The sequence below is a fragment of the Falco peregrinus genome, chromosome 3, assembly GCF_023634155.1.
Source record: "Falco peregrinus isolate bFalPer1 chromosome 3, bFalPer1.pri, whole genome shotgun sequence".
Taxonomy (NCBI): Eukaryota; Metazoa; Chordata; class Aves; order Falconiformes; family Falconidae; genus Falco; species Falco peregrinus.
In genome coordinates this window covers 112404883-112431660 of record NC_073723.1, presented here as the reverse complement: position 1 = coordinate 112431660, position 26778 = coordinate 112404883, and the positions used below count along the sequence as shown (strand labels likewise).

Sequence of the window (26778 nt, the reverse complement as noted above, 5' to 3'; positions counted from 1 at the left end):
GGAAAGAACTTTCTCTGTAAGTTTTAGAGAGATCAGATTTAAGTCTCCACTGACAACGTAAGGTATGCAGGAATTTGGTGTCGTTGATGTGGAAGAAAGTTGTATGCCATCATCAGTAACTCCTTCATAAACTTACCTACCCACCCTGCACTATCCCTTCTTGCCTCTCTAAACCTGTGCTTAAGTTACTCTTGGTTAGAGACTTGTTGCGGAGGGATGAATGGGTCTCAGAACACAAAGTGCATGAACTGGTATCAGTCAGCCTTTGGAGTGACTGCAGACAAATTCTGTGGAATAGGTTTCATTTCTGTCTTACCTTTCCTTTAAGCAGCTTGTCACTGTGTGCACCGTCTTTCTCCTTCTCTCATACAAGAAGATATATGTATTTAGGTAGCAGCCACTTGCCTTCCTTTGTAAGTTACTGGAGTTTGACAGGGTTTTCTTGTGTCCAGACATGGTAAGTATTTCCACAGATACAGTGTACTGCAGCATGGAAGATCAGAGTAACACTTGTGTACTTGTATGCATACTTGAAAAAAGTCAGACTTGTTAGGTGAAGTTTCTTTGTCTGGGGTTTTGCTGTCCCAGCATTTCAACAAAACCAGATTACCTCTGGTTGCTTTCAAATCATTTTTCATACTTTGTTTTAATGGGCTTTATACCATATTGGAAGATATTGCTACTTGTTCAGTCTTTAAGGATAAAAGTTCCATTCAAAGAGGGTACTGGGTACTGAATAATCCTGTATTCATCATGTTAAATAGAGCATAAATCTTAACTATAAGTGAATATGTGTTTAACACTTTATGAGCATTTGGATGTACGTAAAAAGTTACTGATTGTGACTGGGGTTTTGGTTAGGTTTTCTACATGTTAGTTGTAACTGAAGGTGTGGTATAACACTTGATATGAAGAAACAAAAGAACATTTAGGTTAAAAATCAGTTCCTGGGGAACTTGATGTAAGGGAAGACTTTGTTTGCTTTGTACCATTTCTGTAATAGTCACTGAATTTTTTAATGTTTTTAGTAATCTATTACCCTACCTATTTCTTCGATCTGTTTTTTAGTTAATGCAGATTGTGGTTCTGCAGCCATTGTATCTCACCCTGCATTAGCATCTGGTAAATGCTTCTCTCGTAAACATTTAGACAAATATTTATTCTGTTTTATAGCTGAAATGAAGACTCCAAAACGTAGGCAACCATTTGTTCCGTTTGCTCTAAGAAATCATACTGGATGCACTCTGTGGTTTGCTACCCTAACTACAACACCCACCCGGTAAGAAGCTGTTGTGGGATCACTTTGACAGTATTTGGCTTCTCTAACACATCAGCCAAACCCTGTTGTTTTCAGTGCTTTGGTTTCCTTGCAGAGAAATGTAGGCAACTCCCAGTCTTGCTTAGTTAAGAGCCTTTTCTTTGACAGCAAGATAGTTTTACTACTAAAAAAAGATAACAGTCAGATCCATTCATGATGTAGATATGTTTGCTGCAGGACTTCGGTAGACTGAGGCAGTCTAAACAGCACTTGTTACTTGCAGTAGTCGTTTTGTCAGTTTGAAAAATGTTGGGATTCTCTTCACAGGGCTGCACTGTCTCACAGCGGGAGTCCAGGTGTTGTTCCTGAGGAAAATGGGACATTGCTAGATGATGCCCATAATGTCAGTGAATGGCAAGAAGTTATCACTGGGGAAGAGATTCCATTTGAATTTGAAGCCAGAGGGAAACTCAGACACAGGTGAAGGGACCAGGCTGAGAGATACGTTTTGACAGACTCGTATATGGAACTCCTAGGATCATAGTTATGGGGACTTCAGCAGATGTTAAATAAAAAGTGGATATTTTTTTAAATCTCCTGTTAATGTTTCAGTTTTCAATATTTAAAACTCATGTATAGAGTGAAATTACCAGTTGTTTAGTAAGCAGCATATATTGCTACTGGTGGCAGCTGTTCCTAGATATGAGGTGGATCATCATAAGCTTTTAGAAAGACATAGGGACCTCAATTACAAATCATACGTTCTTTATTCTAAAGGATGTGGGGGCAGTGTTGGTCATTTTAGCATAAGTGCCATCAGTGTTAAGAACTAGAAGAATTTCTTAACAAATATGGAGCATGCTTTTATTTTTGTCTGTATGACATAGTTGTAGTTCTCTGTGTTCATTAGGGAAGGTGGAACAAATGGATGTAAAATCAGGTCTTTATCCATGAGATGGAAAACCTCTGGAGACTTTTTTTATAATGCCTTGGATTCTTTTTTTCAGAATCTAGAGAATGTTTTTGGTTTGAACTGTTTGGTGCTTACACTATGTAATAGTGCTTAAGAGTAATTTAACTTGTACTAACCTGGTAGGCACACGCATGATCTACGAATTCATCAGTTGCAAGTGCGAGTAAATGGCTGGGAAGAAGTCAGTCCAGTGTCTGTAGACAAAGTTGGAACGTTTTTTCGATATGCTGCTCCAGATAAGAACTCATCCTCTTCCACTGTAAGTTCTGATTTTGAGTGTTAGTTTTAATAGAATATGTAATTTGAGAGTAAGGATGTCTCCAAGATTTTAAAGCAGCTGCTGTATGAGGTTGTCCTCTTTCCAGTTAGCTTGAATTGGGAGAGTTTAGGGGTGCTGGGTTCCTAACTGGCATTTTTATACGTAACAAAACCACAGACAGAGTAGCCAGCAGTTAGTCTGTGCTTAGCAGTCAGAGCTTCCAATGACAGAACTAAGATATTGGTGACAGTGTCATGGACTCACAGAAACTGAGCTTTAAATCAGCCCAGCATTTCAGTGGCTATTTTTATTTTTTCCATTGCAGGAATGCTTTTCATGTGTTGAATTTACTTAAAATAAACACCACTGACAGTTTCCTGTAAGCCTAGAGATTGTTGAAATATGTGGCTGCTTAGACAAAATATACTTGTCATGAAGGAAAAATGCAATTGTAATAATCAGCAGGCTGGCAGTTGGTGGTTGAGTCTTAATGATAAAAGTGATAGTGTAGATTTCAAAACTAGTTAAGTTTTGAGACTAGCTACTGAAGATGTTTGATCGTTTGAGAAACTGGAAGTTGAGATCTTTTTGTTATAAAACAGGATTAGAATTTAATTTCATGATGACAAGAGCCAGTAGTCTTTTATTTGAATTGTTTTTGATGTTTGTGTATTGAAGCATAAAAAGCATTGTCTCTCTGTGCAACTAGATTCTTGAAGGGAAAGGATGCAAATAATGGGAATTCCTGTTCAGGAACATCTTCTGTAGCTTTTTTCTTTTTTTCAACAAACCTTCTTCCTTCAGCTTGATGTCTTTTTGAAGTATTACAAATAGGTTTTGCTAATATAGTTCTGATGTGTTTTCCAAGCTGTATTGAAGATCAGAACCACAAAGTGATGAAAGAACTTAGTTTATTCTTCTGTAGTAACGTTCTGTGTTACTGAAAGTAATACCTTAAAAGCTGAACAACTTTAACTTTCTTGTTTACTCTTCTCCCAGCTTGGAAGCCCAATAAGTAGAACAAATATAATACATCCACAAGTCTACGTGAGTATATGTTTTCATCTTTCTAGAGCTACTTACTAGCATAATTTGACAAGTGAACTGGCTTTTACATCCTTCTAAGAACCTTTTCAATAGAAAGGAAACAAAAGTCAAGCAAACAAAACAAACTTTCAAATCAGAACAAGTATGTAACATGACTTACCATTCTCACCAGCGTAAATGTTTGGTTGAAGAATGGGTCTTAAATTCCAGTATGTGAATTCCAGCATGTGAACCCATATAAAATGTGCTTCTCAGGACTGAAGTGGCAATAACTTTGTGTAATGTAGGACATAAACCAGCTAAGAGTGAAGAAAGTATGACTATCTTAAGAAAGCTCCACCTTATTTTTTTAGTTTTGACAGATAGGAATGATGAGTGACTTAATTACATGAGGCTTGAAATTCAAACTCCGTGAATTTGTAAAATAAGGTAATAGTGTAGTGTACAAAGTGTTCTTGTAGGATCTGTATTGCTCTTATTGAACTTGCATCGTTTTGAAAAAGATAATGGAGTTTGTCGTGTTTAGAATTGCATTTTCATAGTTAGTTTTACTGTGTTTTGAGGAGGAGGAACAGGATTATAAGTCATTATTATGAAACTGTATATACTTTAGGTGTTGCATATGGTTGGACTCAGTTGGCAAGTTTTCACTCCAGCAGTTACTGCTTTAAAATTGAGGTGTCCCTCTTGTAGATATAATCATTACCTGAGCTTTTTAATGCTTTTAAATATCTTCCAGTTTTCTTCATTGCCTCCAGTTCGTGTGGTATTTGAAGTTACCATGGAAGGTAGTGCTCGGAAAGTGATAACAGTGCGCTCAGCCTTGATAGTGAAGAACAAGCTGGAAATGCCAATGGAACTAAGACTAGACAGTCCTTCCGCACCTGACAGTAAGTGGTGTCGATTTCTTCCACACTGGGGAATCTTTAGCTTCCTCCCTGAGAAGATTCACCACTCTCTGTAACAATTGACTACAAAGTAGACCTCCCTGGAGGGGAAATAGGTAGTGTTAAGAAGAAAGTGATCAGCAAGGTAAGCTAGAGAACCCACTAGGATTTTTGCTTATTGTTCAGGTAAACAGGAAAAGCTGAGACGAAAGACTGAATCTTATTTCTGTGTGTAGCATGTTTTATCTTTTAGCAGTAGTGTAGAAGGTTTCAGGTGTTAGCATGCAAAGGTGCAGTCTAGAAATACAGTGATACGCTGGTAATGTACCCAAAATATAATGAATGAAGTCTTTTTGAAATAAGCATTTTCACTAAAGCATTCAAGGAACAAGAATTTGAATTCCAGCAAGCTTTTAGTCTGTGTCCAGTTTCACATTTACACACGTAAATTTGTCTGCTGCCAGACTGTTATTAGGGCTTAAAAAAACTAGTTGGTGTTTGAAACATATATAAAGTAGCTAGTGTTTTATGTTAAAATGAAACGTGTTGCTTCAAAAATTAGAGATTTACTATTTGAAAATTTTATGCTTTTTAGTAAAGGGGCCTGTTTTGATATGTGCGTTTTCTTTTTTGGTTGCAGAACCTGTAGTTCTTCCAGCAGTTATGCCAGGAGATTCCTTTGCTATCCCATTACATCTTACCTCTTGGCATTTGCAAGCCAGGCCAAAAGGAATGGGAGTCTTTTTCTGTAAGGCTCCGATTCATTGGACTAATGTTCAAAAGACAACAGAAGTATGTAGCAGTAAGCGAGAGTGTCATTCAATGGAATCTGAAAATAGCCGATTTTTCAGGTAAGAAAGACCTAATTATTTTGCTGTAAACTGTGTTATCTTCTTCTGATAAATGAAATACTGTGAAAGTAAGTAACAGGAAAGAAAATACTTGAGAGTTGAAAGCTTCTGCAGCTTCATGGGATGTTTTGTTTCTTCTGTTGAATAACCAGAAAGCATTGAAGCATAGCTGCTGTACATCTGTAGGGCTCCTTGAAGCCCCTTTGACAGTGCCTGTTAGCAAATGTCTAAGAATACAGAGCAAGCACACTGTTAATATTTATTGTAAAAAAGGAAAGGGTAGAAAATAGAATGTGTATTCATGTTAAGTTAGCTAGTCTGTGTCACGGAGAATAATGAGTGGCTTGCCATAGTGTGTTCGCAAATATTCTTTTTCCTGAATGTCCTGTACTCTGTTCTCAGCCCAAAAATGCTGCTGCATAGTGAGGACTTAGTGGAATTTTGTAGTTGCCTGATACAATGGATTTAGAGATGCTTTCAGTTTGAGTAATACTAGAATAGAGATTATGGAAGTTGTTTCAGGAAATGACCTTTGCACACTATAATAGTTACCACTATGTGTTCCGTAGTTCATTTTTTAATATGCTGGGTTTGAATGTATCAACAGGGAGGAAAATTAACAAATTTAAAATTAAGGTTTATTTACTCAACTTTTTACCTTAACTAATGAAAAACTGAAGTGTCAGGTGGCCAAAGCAAGGCTCTGTCTATTGGAAGGAAGGACATGTTCAGCATTTATGTTTGAGAACATGATTATAATTTACTTCAATAGTTAAAATATCTTTTTGGTAATAGTGCATAACATGTGTTTGCAAGTTTATGGAAGTTGGTTTTAAAGTTGGTAATCTGTAAAAGCCATTTTCTATTAGGTCTCTGAACAGGTGAAGTTTGAGTGACTAAATTCTTTGGGAAACTCCTGTTGTCTTAATGTTAGGCACAAATACAGAATACTTTATAATCAGACTCCGAAGTGATTATGTGGAGAACAATTCTAAACACTTTTTTTGATATCAGTCCTGCAATTACAGCATGTTGTGTGATTTAGTCCATTACACAAAGACAGGGTTCGATTATTCTGACAAGCTCTTTGATGTCTCACATATGTCTGCCTTCACAGGTTTTGTGTGGCTATAAAGAAAGAAAATTACCCGGATTACATGCCTTCCAACATATTTTCTGACAGTGCTAAACAAATTTTCAGACAGCCTGGGCATACTATTTATCTATTGCCGACGGTGGTAATCTGTAACTTGCTACCTTGTGAACTCGAGTTCTATGTTAAAGGAATGCCAATTAATGGGACGTTAAAACCTGGCAAAGAGGCAGCGTTGCACACAGCTGATACTTCTCAGAACATTGAACTTGGTAAGGTCCTTCTTCAGATACCTCTTTCTGATCCTCCTAGAGGAGTATCTCAATATAACTAGTTCCTTGTACAAGGAACTATGTGCAAGAAGGGAAAAATGTAAAAATTGAAAGCATTTATATGAATATTTCATTGGGTTACAGGGCTTCTTATAGTTAACACAACCAAGTGCTCACATCCAAAAAAGCCAACTATAAATTGCCATCATTCCCCCAAATCTGTCAGCTGTCTTGATCTGTTCCTTATTCAGCTGTTCTCTCGTTTTCCTGAGAGTGGAAACAGTGGAAAGTTGAGAGAACAGTGATGAAGAAGGGAATAAATCAGATAAGTTCCCAGCATTTTGGGTGGTTTTGCTGTTTTCTTTCTGACAGAAAAAGTTCGTGTTGAGAAGCGTGTGTGGAATTACTCAACACTGGCTGGACATCTGACGCCAAAGGCAGTAATTAGCCCTACACAGGGTATTTTACAGAAGGTTTTTTTTTGTTGTTGTTTGTGACTTAAATTGAGGTATTTCTTCATGAGGTCAGAGGTTACTACACTGGGCAGAATTAGAAGTTAGGCTGGGTAAGCTACAAGAAATACTCAGGGAGATCAAGCCATGCAAAACACCAGCCTGTATGCTTCTCAGAAACTAATGTTTCTTTGGGGTGATGTTTGCTTTTCGTAGGCGTATTGCTAGAAAACTTCCCGATCTGTAAAGAGCTGTTGATTCCTCCTGGGACACAAAACTATATGGTGCGGATGCGATTGTATGATGTCAACAAACGACTGCTAAATTTGACCATAAGGATTATATGTCGTGCTGAAGGTTCTCTAAAAATACTAATTTCAGCACCGTACTGGTTAATCAACAAAACGGGTAAGTTTACAGTATTTTCTTTCATAGCTGTAATCATGAGCTAGGAAATAAAGATTTCACACAGTGTTGTGATTTGCTTTCTAGTCAAACAGAGCTTTTAAATACTGCTTAAGAGGAATTAAAAGGAGCAGGATTTTTTTTTTTACTTTTTTTCACAGTGCCAGCAGCTGTTGTTTGATGAATATTGGATAACTTAAGACATTTTAGTTGCTGTAGTGCAGGTCTTCAACCATGACCATAGATTCAAAAATCAGCATAGATTCGATCACTCATAAAATTGTGGTTTTCAAGAGCTTGAAATGCCTCGAGAAAGCCACAGGTCTAAATTGCAGTTACTCTGCGTTAGCGTCTGTTGGCACTTTCAGAGGTCCCAGAACTCCCTTTCTGCATGGAGCAGGCTCCCTGGAGCAGGTTAGGCAGATGGAGAGGGAGAATGCATGCAGACTGATGGCTATTACAGCCTGATTATTTCAGGTTGTTCCTTAATTTGAAGTAGTTTGTACCATTCTCATTTTCATTTGTGCAAAGGTGAAGTGTTGTTTAACACTCCATTTTTCTGCGTTTACTTAAAGGATTACCACTTATCTTCAGACAAGATAATGCAAAAACAGATGCTGCAGGTCAGTTTGAAGAGCATGAGCTTGCTAGAAGCCTCAGCCCCCTTCTGTTCTGTTACGCTGATAAAGAACAGCCAAACTTGTAAGTAATACTGCAAGAAGAGCAGACGGGAGGAGCCTTACAAAGTATGAAAGTAATTCACAGAGCTTGGGTGCTGAAATATTAGTATGAATATCATGTAGGAAAAAGACTTTCCCTGTTAAAATGACCTGTTAAGTTCTTAAGTTTCTAAATACTGAAATAAGCATATGGGATCTTTAGACATTTCCTACTGAAAACTCCTTGGCTGGCTAATTCTGTTGTGTCTGCGAGCTGCTTTGGTTTTATTTTGCATGTTTTGAACTCATGCTTCGTTTCTAAGAAAATCAAAAACCTTTATGAAGAGACTTACCGAGTTGTGTAAATTGCATTGCTACCACTAAAAAAACCTGCTTCATATCCCTAATCCTAAACTCTGAATACTAATAGAGAAGCAGCAGAAAGTCTCCATGCAGCAGAGCTGTTGTGATTCTGACGTAAAAGGAAACGGAAGGGGTTTGGAAAGGAAACTTTTCAGCTACTTTAACTGGCATCAAGGAGAAAACTTGCTTTTTCCATGAAAATTAGAAATAAGAACATGATTTAAAATCTAAGAATTGTTCATTTGAGCAAAGATCAAAAACATTTCAGATAAATTTATCACAAAAACTTTGAATTTTTTTTCTTTCAAAGAAAAAAGACACACAAATGTTGTCATGGTTAAGCAGTCTGAAAATTACCAAGCTTTTTACCTGACATAGTCACTGAATCTTGACCAATATGTTAAAAGAGCTTATGGCATAAATGCAGAATGAATTACTCAAGAAGAGATTTGTCATGACTTCAGTGCTTTGATATTAATACACAGGCGTTCTTTTTGTACCTGGGTATGTGTTTGATCATCGGTATCGTGTTGATATTTGATCCCTCATTTAAATGACTAAATCTTTGTGTTTTCTTCTTGCCCGTAGTTGTACAATGCGGGTTGGAAAAGGCATCCATCCTGAAGGTATGCCGGGCTGGTGCCAGGGTTTCTCCCTGGATGGCGGTAGTGGTGTCAGAGCCCTGAAGGTGATCCAGCATGGAAACCGGCCAGGCCTCGTTTATAACATCGGTATGTGTTGATAGGAACGTTGGAGAAACACTGTAGAACTTGGTAAGACATGATGTCAGTGACAGCAGAAATGGAACAATAACAACACGTTCCCCTGCTGTAAAGGGTTGTTGAGGGTCTGCAGAAAATTATTAAACAAAAAATAGTATTCTAAGTATTTTTATGTCTTTATATTTAATTTCATTAGCTTAAAAATCAGTTTTCAGTTATTTCACTGATGAAATGTAAAAATAGAGTGTTAATAACTGCATTTGCAAACTGTCCTTTCTGTTCCTGTGTATTCCCCCCGATTGTTACTGCTAAGTGCACACAAATCCTACGGCGTTACTGTCTTCAGCTGTTTTGAGTGTCTGTGTGCTGTCACTGCCCAGCCATGTGCTCCTTCTGGGGCTTTTGCTTTGTGCCTCTCTGGGCTGATGTGCAACTTCTGTCTTCCTTGCACTCCAAGCATATGTAAAGTACAAATTCCTTGGAAGCTTTTAGTTTTTAATGACAGTTTGGAAGTTACTCCACAGTGATTTTTGAGGAATTTTTCATATGTTTAAAAGTAGAATAATTACTTGCATTGATTTACTTGTTATTGAAAATAGTTTGGGTTGGTTTTTTTTATGTTCAGTGCTTATGATCTCTAAATTATACTTGAGAAACAGAGGGTAACATGACATAAAATTACGTTTAGTGTTTAAAGTGGTGCTTCAAAATATGGCAGTGTTACAGCAGAAACAGCATGTCTCAGGAACCCAAGAAAAGAAACTTTTGTTATGTGAAATATATTGTGGCAGATGTCTTTTGTTTTTTTTGTAAATAACAGCTTTGGTTTTAACTTGTTTTTATTACTAGGTATCGATGTTAAAAAAGGCAGAGGCCGCTATATTGATACATGCATGGTAACATTTGCGCCTCGTTACCTGTTAGATAATAAATCAAGCTACAAGCTTGCCTTTGTTCAGCGGGAATTTGCCAGAGGTCGGGTAAGATGCATCCTTTTTGTTACTTGTTATTATGATACTTGTAGTTAGTCACAGCGTCTTCCAACCAAAAAGAACACAAACATTATACTTGAAGGTATTGTTGGCTAGTTATGAGGATCTTTCTCCGTATTCTAATAGCAGCATCCACCTAACTGAATTAATTACTGGGTACATATTTGAGAGGTATATAGATAATACTGTTTTTTAAATATCTATAGGGTATGTATTTTCCAATTTCTGTACTAGGGAACGTCCAATCCTGATGGCTATATCTCCACCCTTCCTGGATCCAGCGTCGTGTTCCACTGGCCACGTAATGATTACGATCAACTATTATGTGTGAGACTAATGGATGTCCCAAACTGCATTTGGTCCGGGGGCTTTGAGGTCAACAAAAACAACTCATTCCATATTAATATGAGGTAGCTATTATATATAAATGTTCTGTAGCATACTTCTATTTTTTGATAGAAGCATCTATTTCACACTGCAGATAATGCAGCTCAGAAGCCTGCCGCTCTTGTAATTGTTTGTTCTTGTTCAGGGACACCTTGGGAAAATGTTACTTCTTAAGAGTAGAAATTACTCTTCAAGGAGCCACATACCGCATTGCGTTCAGCGACACAGATCAGTTACCACCACCTTTCCGCATAGACAATTTTTCCAAGGTAAAAGAAGAAAAAAAAACCCCACATTTTTCTTTCATTTTTTTAGTTTAAAAAGCAAAGTTCTTTTGTGTTCGTTAGATGAGGGAGCTGATTAGCTTGTGTAATGAAATAAAAATTTGTGGCAAGAGGTATTCGTGTAGATACTAATTTTCTGAAGTTTTAATAAAAGTTGTTAGTACTCAGCTACTTTATCTTGTTTAATAGTAGTGCTAACATTGTGGCTTTTATGAGTACGTTAAAAGTCTTAGAAGGAAGGGCCTTATTACTGTTGAGAAAATTGTGCGAGGGTGATAGTTTGTCATCTGCTCTGTGTTCTTTTCAACACTTGACTAACCCAAAGTTAATTCAAAGAAAGAATTTGGCTGCTGCTGCCCCTTCCTTTCTCTCTGTCTTCAGGCTTCCATGTCAGCGAGTATAAAAACCAGAGAATTTACTTTGCACATTTAACAGTAACGCACTGACTGCCTTGTGATCAGAGCAAGAGCTGGAGCAGTTCGTACTTACTGGTTCTCGTTCTGTTTGGTACTGAACTGTTAAATAGAACTGGGCAAGTCCTAATTTTGATGATGAGGTTTGAGATGCTACCTACCACAGGACTAAAGACATTTTGAACTACGGACAGCAGATAAAAGCAAAGATGACATTTCTCATCCCTTTGAGACTATCTTTAATGGAGACTGAATGGAAGAGAATGCATGTGAAACCATTGGCGGGGGGGAGGGGAGCTGAACACATTTCAGTGATCAACTCCTGAGAAAGGAACAATGATAGCAACAAATCTGTCTGGTTAACAATTTCTGCATGAAACCACATCCTCTTTCATGACCGTTACAGGTCCCGATTGTTTTCAATCAGCACGGTGTTGTCGAGCCAAGGCTGTACACTGAAGTGAAGCCCATGACCTCTCTGGATTACGCATGGGATGAACCGATTCTGCCGCCTTTCGTAACGCTGACAGTTAAAGGGGCGGGCTCCTCAGAGATCGTCTGCAGCATGAATGACTTCGAAGATAGCAAGCAGCTTTACTATGAAAACTTCATCTATATTGCTGCTACGTATACTTTCTCAGGGTAATTCTTTATATATTAGGTTGAACATACTTTGAATGTTCATGGTGTTCTTCAGGCTTTACATCAATATTCTCTTAATGGTTGCCATTTGAAAATTTTTCAAATGCAGCTAAACTTATGTCAACCTTATAGCTCACAGACAAATGCCAAATTTCAGGAGTCTATAAGCTGTGTATCTTACCTTGTTTGGTCGTGGTAACTTGGCTCTATAGGTGCAGCTTGCCATTATTTATTTTATCACATAATGAGAAAGATTTGGCATATGGCATCTGCTGTGACCCCACTGTCTGATCTTGGGAGAGCAAGGACGTTTAGGGTCACCTCTGGGGGCTTAATTTCACTTGATGTATAAAGGAACTTGACTACAGGGCATACCTGTTTATGAGATGCCTGTGAATTTTAACCTTGCACTGCTATATATGCTATTGAAAACAGCTACGGGAGGTTAATACATTGCTTATCGCTTTCCTCAATACAAGGTAGAAAATTTTCTTCAGCATTCATCTGCTTTGCTTGTGAAGTTCCTAGCTGCAGTGAGAAATCAAAGCCCCTTTTAAGAATGTACTCAAATTGACAGCTTACACTGGTGATTCCAAAAATAATGAGGAAAAAAAAGGCAATACAAATTTTTGCCTGATCGGCTATATTAGACGCATAAGCTTCCTCACTTGGATTTTGGTACAGATCTGATTCAGACTACAGAAGCAGCAGCTTCTGTGAATAAACATGATGATGTTTTCTTGGTGTTCTAGTTCACAGGAGCCAAGTGTAAGACCAGTTGCTTCGAATAAGGATGCTGCATATGCAGAGCTTGTCCTTGACGTTTCTCCAAAGACTCAGCGAGTTGTGCTGAAAAAGAAGGTACCAAGGCACATTTGTTTTTATTAAAATGCTGTTGCTATGTGCTGAAGTAAAATCATATGCTGGGAGAAGGGAAAAATAAAAAACACTTTCAGGATAACTAGGGTTGGACACAGACACCGTTGAAAGTGACAAGTTACTGCAATTTGGGCTGCTTGAATTAATGGTGGTGCTCCCACATAAGACTTTTTTATGGAGGTAAGGGTGACAGAAAAGAAAGTTTGAATAAAAGTAGTAAGGAACGTTGTAAACGCCTCTAAGACAATCAAGTGTTAATTAAATGTTGGATGTTGTAATGAAGTTACAAGGTAGGGCATGCTTCCTTTTTGGTTGCCTTGTAAGTAAAATCTTCTATTTCTGGAGCTCTTAAGACATAGAAACTCTATTTAAATATTGCCGAGATTAAAAATAGCTTGTAAATGCAGCTCTGCATCTAACAGTGCTAATGTAGGATGTATACCTGTTGAACATCAGAGCTGAATTAGAAGGTTTTATACAGACTAGTTCCTAATTCTAATTCAGGGCTCTGAAGATAAATACATACAAGTCCTTCCAAGAATTATAATTCAAAGCATCTGATAGCAAACCAGAACAGAAGTATCTGCTCTGTGCTGCTGTGTTCATTTAAATGTTGAGTTTTTATGCAACAGGAGCCAGGAAAACGATCTCAGCTTTGGAGAATGATGGGCACAGGAATGCTTTGCCATGAAGGTTCTTCAGTTCCTCATAACCCCCATAAACCTTCTCGGTCTGTGGACTCTTCTATGATTTTAGATATTGCAGGCCTGGCAGCTGTCACGGATAACAGGTATTGCAAATACAATTTCTCAGGAACCTGATGTATATTCTAACCATGTCTTTGAAAGCATACTTAACATGATATTCTCTGAGTAAGGAAAGAAACTATTTTGAAGACATGTGGAAAAGCTAGATTTTTATCTGTCTTTGTCAATGGACCTCATGATCACTTTTGTGACTTGGGAGAATTTTTACAAGCATGGCTAATGTATTTTCAGCAGCAGATTGTTAAAAGACCACTTCAGAAGTGAGATTAGGAGAATTTGCTTGAGGAAAATTAGAGTGAGTGTTCACCATCAACAGATCTGCAGAGTAAAACTGTGTTGTAACCCTCTCCAGTGCTGGGTGACATGCTTTCCTTGCAGGTATGAGCCCCTGATGCTGAGAAAGCCTGATCGACGGCGCAGTACTACCCAGACATGGAGTTTCCGTGACGGAAAGCTGACCTGTGGTATTCATGGACTTGTTGTCCAGGTCAGTCCTGATCATATGTTAAACTTGTTTTGGCTGTTGTGATAGAGATGATGGAGTCATTTAGGCTTAGTATTGAAGTGAACTAAAAGCTTTGAGGCCAAAGTTCAGAATGCAGAGGAAACCAGACTTGCACAAACTGCTTGTATGGTTTAAATTCATGTTTGAACTTTCTTACCAGTTTCAAATAATTAATATCTTGCACTATTACTTACTATAAATAAGTAATCAGAAAGGTAATAGTACATCATAGTTGAAAATGGACGGTATAGTGATAAATAAGGGCCTTGATATTCTCACACATACCAGATGTGAAAAAGCTGCAGATTGTGTCAGTATCGCTGATGAAGGTCAAGATTTGCACTTCTCAGAACCATGGTTCTGACATTTTAGTAATTAGAATTTTAAAAGCAGTTTGAACTGTTTGCTCTGTGTGTTCCAGGAAACTGGCTTGCAGACAACTAACACTTGCAAACTGCTTGATAATTCTGCCTGCTGATGGTAGAATTTGTAGGCACAGAAACCTGGATTGCTTTTACAAATTTGAGAACTAAACATCAAAAGAATTTTGATTCTCTTTTTTTCTTTCTTTTTAAAAGTGTTTCAACCATATTTATCCATAGCTTACAAACAAATTTTAGTAAGTTATCCTGCATATTGTTGAAATAGAAAGTATGTTTGTAATAAATAATGATGTTCTATCTAATGTTTTATTTTGAAAAATAAATTCTGCCAGCTACATCAATGGAAAACGACCTCAGTTCAGTGGAAAAAGTACCTTTATAGGGAATACATTAACTCTTGTGATGAAAGTCAGTCTTTTATGTACACAGTGAATCTGGAATGGATCTGTAGGGTTCAGAATGTTACTACTTAAAAAATTCTGCAGCTAGAACACCCTCATGTCCTGTTGGAGATAGCTCCCCCACCCCTGTTCTTTTCTTGCTTCTAAATTCATTGTGATTCATTGGTTGGGGTGTTTTTTCCAAAACACATGCTTTGGATATTTCTTCATCTTAAAACAGGACAGCAATGACAGAAGACCAGCATCTTGGTCATTTTGCTCACTGTGTAATAGCAGGACAGTATGCATGTTCCCTGTGAAACTAGAAGTAGCCTGCCAAAACCAGTTTTGAGGTTTCAGATGCTTGTTCTGATGTAAGAAAAGAAGAAAATTATGGGAAATGCTCCTAGGGGTTCACAATAACCTTTTAAGACTGTATTTGTAGTTCTGTTCTGATTAATTTTAAAGGAATGTAGTAGCCATAAAAGAAGGTTCCAGCCTCCAGGATAGATACAGTAGGGATAGCAGCAATGTAGTGTTCCTTTGTCACCTTTGATGCTGTGTTTCAATTCTAATACCAAAAAATAGATCTAGAGAGAAGTATTTGACTTAGTTCCATGATGTTGCATTGATCGTTTTGTGATCAAATTACTGTAGCTTAGTAAGTTACTACTTATCAGTTTGAAGCAACCAAAAAAGCCTTGCATTGCTGTTTTAAGGTGTTGACTCAGTAAGGTTTTACATCCTGATCTGCAGATCCAGAGTTCAGCTTTTATGTCGTTTTGAAAATTTTTTCAGGAAGGACTTCCCATGTTCAGTCACAGTATGATATCTGCAGTTTCTGAACGTGCAGTGGGAATACTTAATTACTGATCTTGGCTTTTTCTTGTAGCTGCCAAACTGATTAAACACGAGTTACCAGAAGCTTTAGCAATATCAAGTCAAATGCTGCTGGACTGCTTTTCTTTTAGCTCTGAAGAGCAAGGAGAGGAAAGTAAAATACACTTTTAAATCATTGTACGTAAAGTTACCTGAAGCTTTTAACCTATCGCTTTTTTTTTTCTCTCCCCTTACTCTTTGTTCTCTTTGCAGGCAAAGGGAGGAATACTAGGTCTGCATGATGGAGCAGAAGTTGTTCTTGGTCCTGATACTGCACTTGAACTTCTGGGGCCAGTTCCACCTGAACAGCAGTTCATAAACCAAAAGATGAGGCCTGGGTCAGGAGTACTAGCTGTTAGAGTCATCCCGGATGGGCCAACTAGGGTTCTACAGGTGAAGTCCTTCATTAACTAGAATCCAGTCTCATTATTTGCTTGTACTTGAAATACCTTTTTCTGTATTGCATCTCTGAATTCTTGCAAGAAGAATTTTGTAGTTATATGAAGGGGGAGGAGAATATCATAAAACAGAAATAATAACAACAAAATTTTTCGTTGTACTTATGTTTAAAAATGATAACTTTGTAAGGTAGGACAGTATAGCTGTGATTTATAAATAGGAAAGCGATCATTCCAGTAATGTATCTGTTTATCAGATAACGGATTTTAACCAACGTAGAAATGATCGTTTATCTAGTGAAGGAGATGAACTTCCAGTTACGGAACAAGATCTACACAAGTTAAAAAATCCAGATACAGAGCAGGAATTAGAAGTAAGTTATTACAACTAGTATCTGTCTCTTTTATTTCTCATTTTCCTTTCTAGATTTTAAAGGGGGGGTTGGGGGGTTGATTGTTAACTTTTCCCCATGATGGCCTCTTGTTATGAACTTGTAGATTTTCCTGCTAAAACTCCTTATTCTTAAAAGTTGGGATTATGTCTTAACACCTTGTTATTTGACGACTAATTGTCAGTTAGCTTCTCAGCCTCTTTGGAGAGATGAGTCTAAGAAAATAAATTCTTTGCAGAAGTATGTATTCAGTATCACAGATTTTTTCAGTGTTGATTTGTTACTAGGGGTTTTTTTTTTCCCTCTTCAAATATTTTCTCAGGTGCTTGTGAAACTGGAAGGTGGAATAGGGTTGTCTTTGGTCAACAAAGTTCCTGAAGAGCTAGTATTTGCGAGCCTCACAAGAATTCATGTCCACTACACACAACTGTCGACAAGTCAGGTGCTAGAGCTTAGTGTGCAAGACATACAGGTATTTACCATTTTGAAACATTTATTTGGTCATGGATCTTCTGCAGAAGTTCAGTCAGCATCAGTGTTCCTTTATTTTCTTTGTTTTCGACTGTATCTCATACCATCTGTCTGTTAGGCAAGTTAGAATCTTACTTTATTTTGTAAACAGGTGAGATTGAGATTTTTCTCCCTTCCTGGTTCTTGGTTCTTGATGCTTTCATTACGTAGTGGAAAAGCAGCTATTGAAAGCAGGAGTCCTAATGCTGGTAGCACTGCAGTATAAATCATAGAATCATAGGCAGACAAGACAAGTATAAACCTATTACATTTTTTCCACCTAGATTTTGGGTTTGACTCTGCAGTTCTGCCTTAACACTTGTTTTGAGTTCAGTCTTTGCAATTCAGAATTCACAAGTTAAACTGAAAGAGTGTAAAAAGTGGTTTTATTCTACTAAAAAACTCCTCTAAATTATTAGAATTTGTTCCCAATATATAAGATTTTATTGGAAGGGGAATTGTAGATACTGATGTAGATAACATGAGATAAATGGATATTTACATGCATCAGTCAAATGCAGGAGTAGCTTAAGTCTCCTGTGCAATATTTTTGGCTGTTTTTTGTAAAGGAAAAAGTCACAGAGGATGTAGCAATTTTGTTACAAGTTTTGTTTGTTGGTATCTGTAATAGTATTTTTTTTAAGGGAGGACATTTCTGACTACTTTTTAGTATGATCTCAGTGAGATCAATAACCAAGTATATTCAGTGTCTCTCTGGCTCAGGCACCATGTATTTCTGAAAGCTTTGAAGTCCTCAGTTAAGTGGGATCGATTTTGCTGTTGTCTTCTGCTCAGATTTTGTTGTTGTCCTTATACACTCTGTAGGTGGACAACCAGCTTATTGGCACTACACAGCCTTTTATGCTCTTTCTCACGCCTAAGATGAGTGAAAACGAACCTGTGGAGACTGGTCCTGCTGTGCAAGTAAATGCAATGAAATTTCCCAGTAAGAATGCACTGACTGATATATACAAGGTAAACCCCAGTCTTGTGATGGTGCCATGCAGGTGCTGCTCTGTTTAAATGACCCTTCCTGTTCCTAATTTTCACTAGTAATCTGAATTCAATAATTTGTGAAATACACTGTGTTGAATTAATAGTGGCGTTTAAAGGACACTATATCCACCTTCTCATGTTCATAGTGTTTAAAGCTACGGTACAGTGAGGAGCAGGATAATAAATATAGTTAAAAATATAACAAATTGGGCCAGACCCTTGATTGTTCACATCTGTGGCCTTACTTTTCAAGCCAGTTATTCTCCCCTCAGAATTGGTAGGTACCATTGTAGCATAGTGAGCCAGAATATCTATGCTATATTTCTCGTGAGCATTTACAAGGTTATTACTTCTCTCTGATAAGCTGTTATCTTGCAGCATAAACCCTGTTCTGTGTACTGCAGCTGTTCGGAAATGTTGCCTGGAAATGTATCCACCAACTGTGGCATGCATTGTGAGGGCAAAATGGAGTTAGTTATCAAGACCTGTTTTCTCACTCGGAATCTTTACCTGTGTATGTCAGTGCTGTTTTCAAAAAGAATGGATCTTGGTGTTGGAAAACAGCTAAGCATCAGATGCTGAAGTGTTAGTATTAGGTAATGACACACAATGCCTCCCAAAAAATGGAAACAGTCATCACCAGTTGTAGATAACTTTATGTGAAGAAAACTACCAAAGACGTTTTGAAGGTGTCAGTCTTACACTACAAACCCATTCCAGTGAAAATATTCTGTTGGAGTAGAACACATTGTCCTGTTTAATGGATTACGTGGATTATATTTCTAGCGTTAATACTGTAAACTGAGACTTGTTTATCTTCCTAGCATCTGATGATCACTGCACGTAAGTTCACAGTTCAAATTGAGGAGAAACTCCTTCTGAAGCTGTTGAGTTTCTTTGGCTATGATCAGTCTGAATCAGGTATAGTATAAAATTACAAAGACCAGTTTTACAGCATACGGAAGTATTATGATCTTACATATAAAATAAGGTCAAAATGCCTAGATACTCTTAGCTCCTTGGAGGCTTCCGCTGCTGAATAGAGAGCTGGGAAGCTAACGTCTCGGTGGCCCCTGTAAAGCTGTTCAGATGTACTGTGCTCGGTACCGTCTTCAGCATGCTGTTGTCCAGTACATGATGGCTGAGCTGAGCCTCCATGGGAAGCAGTTCCATATTCATCTGAGGTTCCTGTATCTGGATTCATCTGCATTAGGCTAAAAGAAATTGTGTCATTAATGCAGCGAACCTCATTGTTTAGTAATGCTTGTTTATTTAAACCCAAGGCTAGAAATGGGATCTCTGTTCATTTGTTCCTTGGGCAGTTCCTCTTGTTTAACTGAAGGAAACATTTGGCTGTCTGACCTTTTAGTTGTGGCATCCATAGCCCTAGCTTTAATTGTAATCAAGTGTTCTTCCATTCAGTGAGACAAGACAGAGCTCTTGAATCTTCTAATCTCATAGATGTTGTTGTAATCCCTCTGTTGTGGGGTTTATCTGTACTTTGGAAACTTTCTGAAATGTTTGTTTTGGAGTGGCAATTGAAAAAGTCACTTTTATTATGCAGTAGGGTCTGTAGGGTTATATAATAAAGCAACTGTTGCAGGAAAAAAAGTATTTTTGGCGTGATTCCAAATGAGGGCAAGCCTACAAATGATGCTCAGGAGTCCTGTATCTGGCTGATCCACAGACATCTGAATTGTCTCTGAAAAACTATGAGTATTATGTTTCCCAGTTCCACAGAGGACTTAAAGACTTAGGTCTGTGGTGATGGGGAGAAATAAAGATTTTGGGTTTTGCTCTTAGCTGCATACTAATCTGTCCTTTGTTTTGGTTTACCCTGACGCTTTTGCTGGATTTTTTTCCTTATTGACTGTACACTCTTTGTAGTTTATCCACTGATGCTGATGAAGTCATCCAGGATTCAGACAAAAATTATTTTGTCATTTACAGTCAACATGTTAGTTTGTTCAACCTGAGTTGATAGGACTTCGTAATCTTTCATCTTTCCCCTGCCTTCTCACACCACCAAGGTGCTCTTACAAATAACATTTGAACCTGTTAGTGTCAATAATATTTGGCTCACTCTGTATGTAAATTGATTTGTTGAATCCCTTCCAAGTAGGCATTTTGTCCATTCTGTAGTGATAATTGAAGATTGTCAACTTTGCTTGCTTTGTACCTACTATTGAGTTTAGTGTGTAAGGTAGCGGAGAGAGGAAAACGTAAGACCGTGACTACACAGTGGGTGACGTTGCATAGTTATGTTTGTCTCCTTGTTTCTGTATGCTGACAGAGATAAATTAGAAGCAAGATTAAAAGCTCAAACAGCTTAAACTATGCACTTGGGTGATGTTTTAGCTAGCTACAAACACATTCAGTTTTTAGAGATGCAGGCAGATCTGAAAAAAAATTCTTGAGCCTCAAAGGTCAACTTCATGTCACAAGGCATGAGTAACTTTTATGGCTACACAAGCAGTCGCACATACTTCTTATTTGTAGAGATGAACTATTAGAGTATGCATTCATAACCCCATATTTATTGATGTATAATCTATTCCAATTCCTGTGTTTTGTCTGGATGCAGAGGTTGAAAATTATGATGAGAACCTCCATGAGAAGGTTGTTGAACAAGGTGGAGGACAAAAGCGATACTACTTTGAAAATCTGAAAATTAGTGTGCCTCAAATAAAGTTGAGTGTCTTCACTTCCAACAAGCTGCCTTTGGATCTCAAGGTATGGCAATGTATTCACAGCGTACGCTTCCAAGTAAGGAGATTCTGGTGCAGGAAGAAGAGGGAACAGAAAAGCTTTAACTTACTGCTATTAATTTCCATTTACTCTTCCGTTATTTAAGTTACAAATAATAGAAGTTCCAGTAACTTCTACTATTTAATTTGCATTGATTTCCAGTCTCTTCTGTAATATTCTTTCATTTTTGTAATTTCAGTTGAAGCACAGCCAACTGAACCTAATAACTCACTGCTTTACAAAGGATCGTAGGTACATTAATAGTAGTATAAAGAGCTTAAGGGGAATGCCTGTCATATGGGAGGGCTGAGGTGAGGGTGAAGAAAAATAAGAAGTTACTTAACTTAGGGAGCAGAAATGCAGGACAACTCTAAGCGTTTTCATCCAGAAAATATTGTCATGTTTACAGTCGTCCAGGTAAACCAGGGATCCCAAATTATAGCAAGAAGATAATCGTGTCCCGCGTTCCCAACTTGTGTGTTGGGACCTTCCCGGATGTAATAAGATGGCAACAGTCAGCAATATTTTGGTTCTTTCTGAACTAATAAAACTAATTTCCTCCAGGGTGGGGGAGTTGAAACCAAGCCAACCAACCAAACCATAAAAACCCCTCCCCACTGGGGGGGAACAGAGCTGCTGCCTACTCAACTTGTGTGTTCAAAAAGCAAAATAGAGACGCTGATCAGGCTTTTTTGTGCCCTTGATATTAAGGGCATTAAGATGTACAAGTTTTAAAAGAAGTTTAGTTTTGTGGAATGAATGTCTATCATGGAGTCCTACCAAGATGACCCAGAATGTCATCAGCCCTGCATTCTTGTACTGCTTTTACCATATCCGTGTGCAAAGTGGACAGTTCAATAGCTCGCATTAGCAGTGTCTGGAATGTGTCTGTAGTTTAGCTTCAACGTGAAAATGCTTATTATCCGATTATCTCAAATTCATAGAGAGAAAACAGTGTTAGTGGTGAGTGCCTTTAAGAAACTGGTGTGTGCACTCCTCTGTTTGGATTTCCTACCACCTTTGGTATAAGATTGCGTATGGATATGGCTTGGCAGCCGCCAGCAATGTTCCCGAGAGAAAACTTGGCATATACATTCTCCCCCTCAACGATCACAGTCACTGGCTGTATTCTGTATATTAGCTGCCACAGAAAGAGTTCCATTCAGGTTTGTAGCACAGGAGAGTTCAGGGTAGGAGGGAGACAATAATCACAGTAGAGCCTTTGTAGAAGTTTTTCTGACTACCTCTAATGTTTCTGGCTTGGACATTGCTGTCTGGTAATTTGGTGTAGACAGATTATTTTTATTAGGTACCAGTATTAACAAAGTTGCCTTATATAATATCTGATAGTTAAACAGGAAATTACTTCCTACCCAAGTGAATAATGAGGACTACTCTAGTTAGTCATCCATTTACTGGAAAAATAAATAGGTCCTTTCTTACTCGCAAACTGAAATCAGACCTGTAATTTGCCTTAATTGCCTGCAGATGGCAGAACACCTCATACTCCTTACTGCCAAGCTCGCTTTAGTGATTCATGTAGAAAGATGCAACGCGAGTACCAGGCTTCTTGCCGCCTTCTGATTTTCTGGTGACTAGGACCGTGCAGATGCCATTATCAAGACCTGAAATAGAGAGGATCTCTTTCTTTCTCTAAAAGATTAGTTTTCTTGTGAATTTTTCAAAAATGACTGTATGTGTGTGTATATATAGATGTATGGCTTGTCCACCTCAAACATATTTTTTTAATGTATAAATTGTTCGAGTTAGAGATGGCCCATGGACTAATTACTGTCTTAGTTTTCTTCTTTGCAAGTAACTGAAAAAGCTGGTGTAAATTTCAGTACACCACATAATGTGAAGAAATGAGCCTCAGGTGCGCAGGAAATTATGTATGTTATTCCAGCTCATCCTGACACTTCACACATTCGCAGAACTTCAGCAGGGTGGAAAATACGCAGCTTTGTCTTCACGGTATATCAAGGAAATTATTTAGGGTCTGATTTGATTGAACATAGAGCAGTTACACAGCTAAATGCTAAGCATAGAATCTTAAATGCATTTTGTTTTGAAACATCCCTATCAAGTGTAGAAAACAAACAGATTGCATCAGGAAGAGCATTTAATGACTACCTAATTAGTGAAGAAATGCAGCTGTAGTAATTGATCATTGCTTACAGGTAAGAGGTTTATGGAGTGGTTGCACTCTGTATCAAAGCGTCTGCATAGCAGTGGTAAATTACTCTGGCAGCTTCAGATAATTTTGGTTTGTTACCTGCTTTAAGATGAATTCATTTGGGTCCTGTGAATGAGAAGCAGAGAGAAAAATCAAAGTAGCAATATCTTTTATTTAATAGGCATTGAAAAGCACACTGGGATTTCCTCTAATCCGATTTGAAGATGCTGTGATTAATCTGGATCCTTTCACTAGGGTCCATCCATATGAAACTCAGGAGTTTATCATTAATGACATTCTGAAACACTTCCAAGAGGTAAGTGTCATACAGATTTCCGTTGTGGCAAAGGCTGAACTTCCAGAGAAGTTCTCTACTGAGGGCGCAGGAATCTTCCTTGGCTGTTTACTGAAGTGTTGGCACTGTGTTGCTGCTTTGGTACATGGAGAAATAGCATCACGTGCTTCTAAGAATACACTGCATTTTAAGGTGAAACTGTTGTTGATCTTAACTGATATTTGTGTGGTCATTTCTTCAGTGAAACTGTTTTGTATAGGGGTTTGTTGCGGGTGGGACTTTTGTAATCAACCTTGCTGCTGTCAGTGTGATCTGTAAGCGGTATTTCATTCTTCCTGTTGATTCTACAGGAGCTGCTCAGTCAGGCAGCAAGGATTCTAGGTTCTGTGGATTTCCTTGGCAACCCTATGGGTCTGTTGAATGATGTTTCAGAAGGTGTTACTGGACTTATAAAATACGGCAATGTTGGTGGTCTCATAAGAAACGTCACACATGGAGTATCAAACTCTGCTGCAAAGGTAATAATTATGATATTAAAGTTTGCTAGAACAGTAGGCAAAAAAGAGTCAGGAAACCAGTCAGAATTACAGACCATCTTTAAATTGCGTTATGTACCGTTTGTTTTGTAAAAATTGTGTTTGAAGTGTAGATTTTTTTTTTTTTTAACATTTTATATACACAGTTCAGGGATGCCAAAAACCTTGCAGGAGTCAATGAAACCACTTGAGGCCTTATTATTGATATACATATATTTGCAGATTGAATGCAGTAGTTAACGAGCGCAAGAATTTAAATGTTGGTTAAGTGTGGCATCATCTCCTGTGTGCAAGTGAACAGAGTTCTATCACATGATGTATATTCAAGAGAAAGAACATTATAGAAATTGGGAGTATTTAAGGGGTTATTTAGTGTAACAGGAGTTGTTAACTTTTATTTTTGGAAAGTGATTAAGCTGATATGAATATAAATTATTATGATAACACTTGAGATGTTTTATTGTCCTGTGGCACACAGCAACAAACTAGGGAATTGCTAGATTGCTACGCATTTATCTTTAGTTTTAATTGCAAAGCCTTTGCATGGGGAATGTTCTTTTGTCCTTCCTGATAACAACTGAGAGAATTCAACTATATCAGTGTTATCGGTGAAAATAACTGTCCTTAGTGCCCGAGAGAGGTATGATCTGAGACGGCAGCCAGAAGTAGGAAGTGGCTTCCATCATGGCTGATACTGTGCGTGATACTGAACAAACATAATGCTCTTGACATATTTTTCATTACATGCATGGTGTACCAACATGTACTGTAAATGAACTTTGTGATCATGGGTAGAGCCGGAATAATGCTTTCTTCACATAAGGACATGTTAGGACATGTTGTTAGGATTTGTTTGCGGGAAAATTCTTTACTTCCTACTATTTTCATTTACCGAAGTGGGAAGTTTGTACATGTATGTTATCATGGTTCATCCTTTCACAACCTATTGCACTTATACACAAGGAGATCTACTCTTTGCCCCACATTAGTGGGAAACGGTAATTCAGAAGATGAGAAAGCTAAAATGTAGAGTTTGCATAATTACAGGTAGATCAAGAGTAACATAATGAAACCTAGTCAGAGTGCCCTAGAGATCCCCAGTCCATTGCTGCGGGCGTAGCTGTGAGCATGTCTAACCCAGATACTTGAACCCTGAGGGAAGATGACATACACCTTCTCTATCATAATTACCTTGTTCCCAGCATTAGCCCATTTGGGGCAATTTCAAGAAAATTAAACAAAATACCATGTTGTTGATGTTCCTGTCTTAACCCCATACCGAGTGATCCTGTGACTGTCAGCACCACACATCCCAGCTTATCCAGGCAGCCTGGTGGAGGCTTACTGAGCTTCCCCAGGGCAGGGGCCCTCTGGGCGGATGCCTGGTTTGGCCAGACTTTGTGCTCGTGGTTCCAGTCTCTGGTGACCCATCCACGCCACCCAATAGAGTTTGTTTCTTTAGAGTTTCCTTTCTGTAAAGTGTTGTTTCCTCATTGCAGTCACATCTGCAGCAACAGTCTCATAAATCTTTCTTTAAAAGGCACGAGCCTTCCTATGTTTCCCACAAGGGCAAGGTCATTCTTTGAACTTTGGAGTCATTTGTAACCAAGGTTTTGTGAAGGAAGAGTTTCAAAGGCAGAAGGGCAGTTGGATGCTGAACTCCTTTCAAAATCCAACAGGAGCTGAGTGCCTGCTTCCCATTTATACCTTTGAAAATCACCCCATGTACTATTTATCTGTCTTCCCAGGTATTTTTTTCTTTCTCCTTGATAGATCCAAAATGTCTGTGATGCAGGTTTCACACAGTTCCCTTGTAAAAACTTATGTGGATTATGTATTTGTCCTTTCAGAACAAGGAGAGAATTATATCCTTTAGGAAGGCTTAATAGTACATTTTGGAACTCTTCATTAATCCTTCTTCCAAAGGATGCATCGTAATTCTACTGCATAGAAGATAATGGTAAAGGTTCATATAGGGAAGAACTAATCTTAATGATATGTCGCGCTGCCTTTAGGCATCTAAATCAGCTAGAAAATGGAGCCAGGAATGTCCATATAATAAAAAACTGACATTTCACAATTTGTGCCGTGTTGCGTACATGGTACAGCATGGAACTTGGTCTTTTACTTCTTTCTGCTCTACCATGTGTATGCCTTATGATCATGCCTAGGATATGTGAAGTTTGGTAAAGAAAAAAAAAGGGGTGCAGGATAATTCCAGTTACTCAAGAAAACCATGGCTGAAACAGTAAATCATTTTCATCTTGCTATTGGTGCTCTCTGTAGGAAGGTATTTTAACGTATATTTTCACCTGATTCAGCCGTGCCATAGAGGTCCTCAGCCCTGCAGCTCCTGTGGGGCTGGTGTAACGCAGCCGGAGCTGGGTGAGCAGCGCTGCACAGGGCTGTGGCTGGGGGAACACCCGCTGCGGCCGGTTGGGATACCTGACCTTTAAAGGGGTAAATAAAAATCTATCCTAGATTTTCAGATCAGTTAGCTTTTAAGGTGTGAGTAGATAGATAAACAAATTTTAATGCTATAATCATCACTTTAAAAGTAACGCTGCTTGACTGAATTGAAAATGAAGCTCTTTGAGTTGTATCTGGTTTTGTCATGTTATTGCTTTCCTATTTTATAGTTCTGTTGATTATCCCTGTAATGGCTTTTCCATGCATTTCAGAACACGCAGTGGGTAATGCCTTCTTTCAAGTGGAGAGCTGCAGTGTATTTAAGTTGGCACAAAACCTTAGGTTAAATAAAGTTCACTGCAGACAGTTTTGTAGTTTTTATCCCTTGGAGACTCCAAGTTCTGTGTTTTAAAAAGTTCTTTGATCCTAAATATAGACACCTGAGGGAATTTCATTCCCTCTGAATGGAGACTTCTATAGTTGCCATATGCGTAGAAATGTCTTGCATTCTTGGCATCCACAGGTTATTTTTTTTTATTTCCCCCATCAGGCATGATAGCATAAAT

At 38.2% G+C, this 26778-nt stretch overlaps 1 protein-coding gene across 6 annotated transcripts in view; it reads left to right on the top strand.

Annotated features, from left to right (window-relative positions):
- Nucleotides 1-26778, top strand: part of VPS13D (vacuolar protein sorting 13 homolog D) — a 107535-nt gene that overhangs the window by 43021 nt on the left and 37736 nt on the right. For all 6 annotated transcript variants that reach the window (XR_008746286.1, XM_055798764.1, XM_055798766.1 and 3 more), the window contains 25 exons: nucleotides 1174-1279; nucleotides 1586-1738; nucleotides 2355-2490; nucleotides 3490-3537; nucleotides 4277-4427; nucleotides 5065-5275; nucleotides 6393-6640; nucleotides 7309-7500; nucleotides 8073-8199; nucleotides 9108-9250; nucleotides 10091-10221; nucleotides 10468-10643; nucleotides 10766-10889; nucleotides 11724-11959; nucleotides 12712-12820; nucleotides 13471-13628; nucleotides 13984-14092; nucleotides 15966-16145; nucleotides 16408-16524; nucleotides 16865-17014; nucleotides 17878-18027; nucleotides 18873-18969; nucleotides 20633-20781; nucleotides 23154-23288; nucleotides 23618-23785. Coding sequence is in view for 5 of the 6 variants with exons in the window: in XM_055798764.1 (XP_055654739.1) it covers nucleotides 1174-1279; nucleotides 1586-1738; nucleotides 2355-2490; nucleotides 3490-3537; nucleotides 4277-4427; nucleotides 5065-5275; nucleotides 6393-6640; nucleotides 7309-7500; nucleotides 8073-8199; nucleotides 9108-9250; nucleotides 10091-10221; nucleotides 10468-10643; nucleotides 10766-10889; nucleotides 11724-11959; nucleotides 12712-12820; nucleotides 13471-13628; nucleotides 13984-14092; nucleotides 15966-16145; nucleotides 16408-16524; nucleotides 16865-17014; nucleotides 17878-18027; nucleotides 18873-18969; nucleotides 20633-20781; nucleotides 23154-23288; nucleotides 23618-23785 (3704 nt within the window). In the remaining variant the exon portion in view is untranslated. The remainder of the gene's footprint in view (nucleotides 1-1173; nucleotides 1280-1585; nucleotides 1739-2354; nucleotides 2491-3489; nucleotides 3538-4276; nucleotides 4428-5064; nucleotides 5276-6392; nucleotides 6641-7308; nucleotides 7501-8072; nucleotides 8200-9107; nucleotides 9251-10090; nucleotides 10222-10467; nucleotides 10644-10765; nucleotides 10890-11723; nucleotides 11960-12711; nucleotides 12821-13470; nucleotides 13629-13983; nucleotides 14093-15965; nucleotides 16146-16407; nucleotides 16525-16864; nucleotides 17015-17877; nucleotides 18028-18872; nucleotides 18970-20632; nucleotides 20782-23153; nucleotides 23289-23617; nucleotides 23786-26778) is intronic.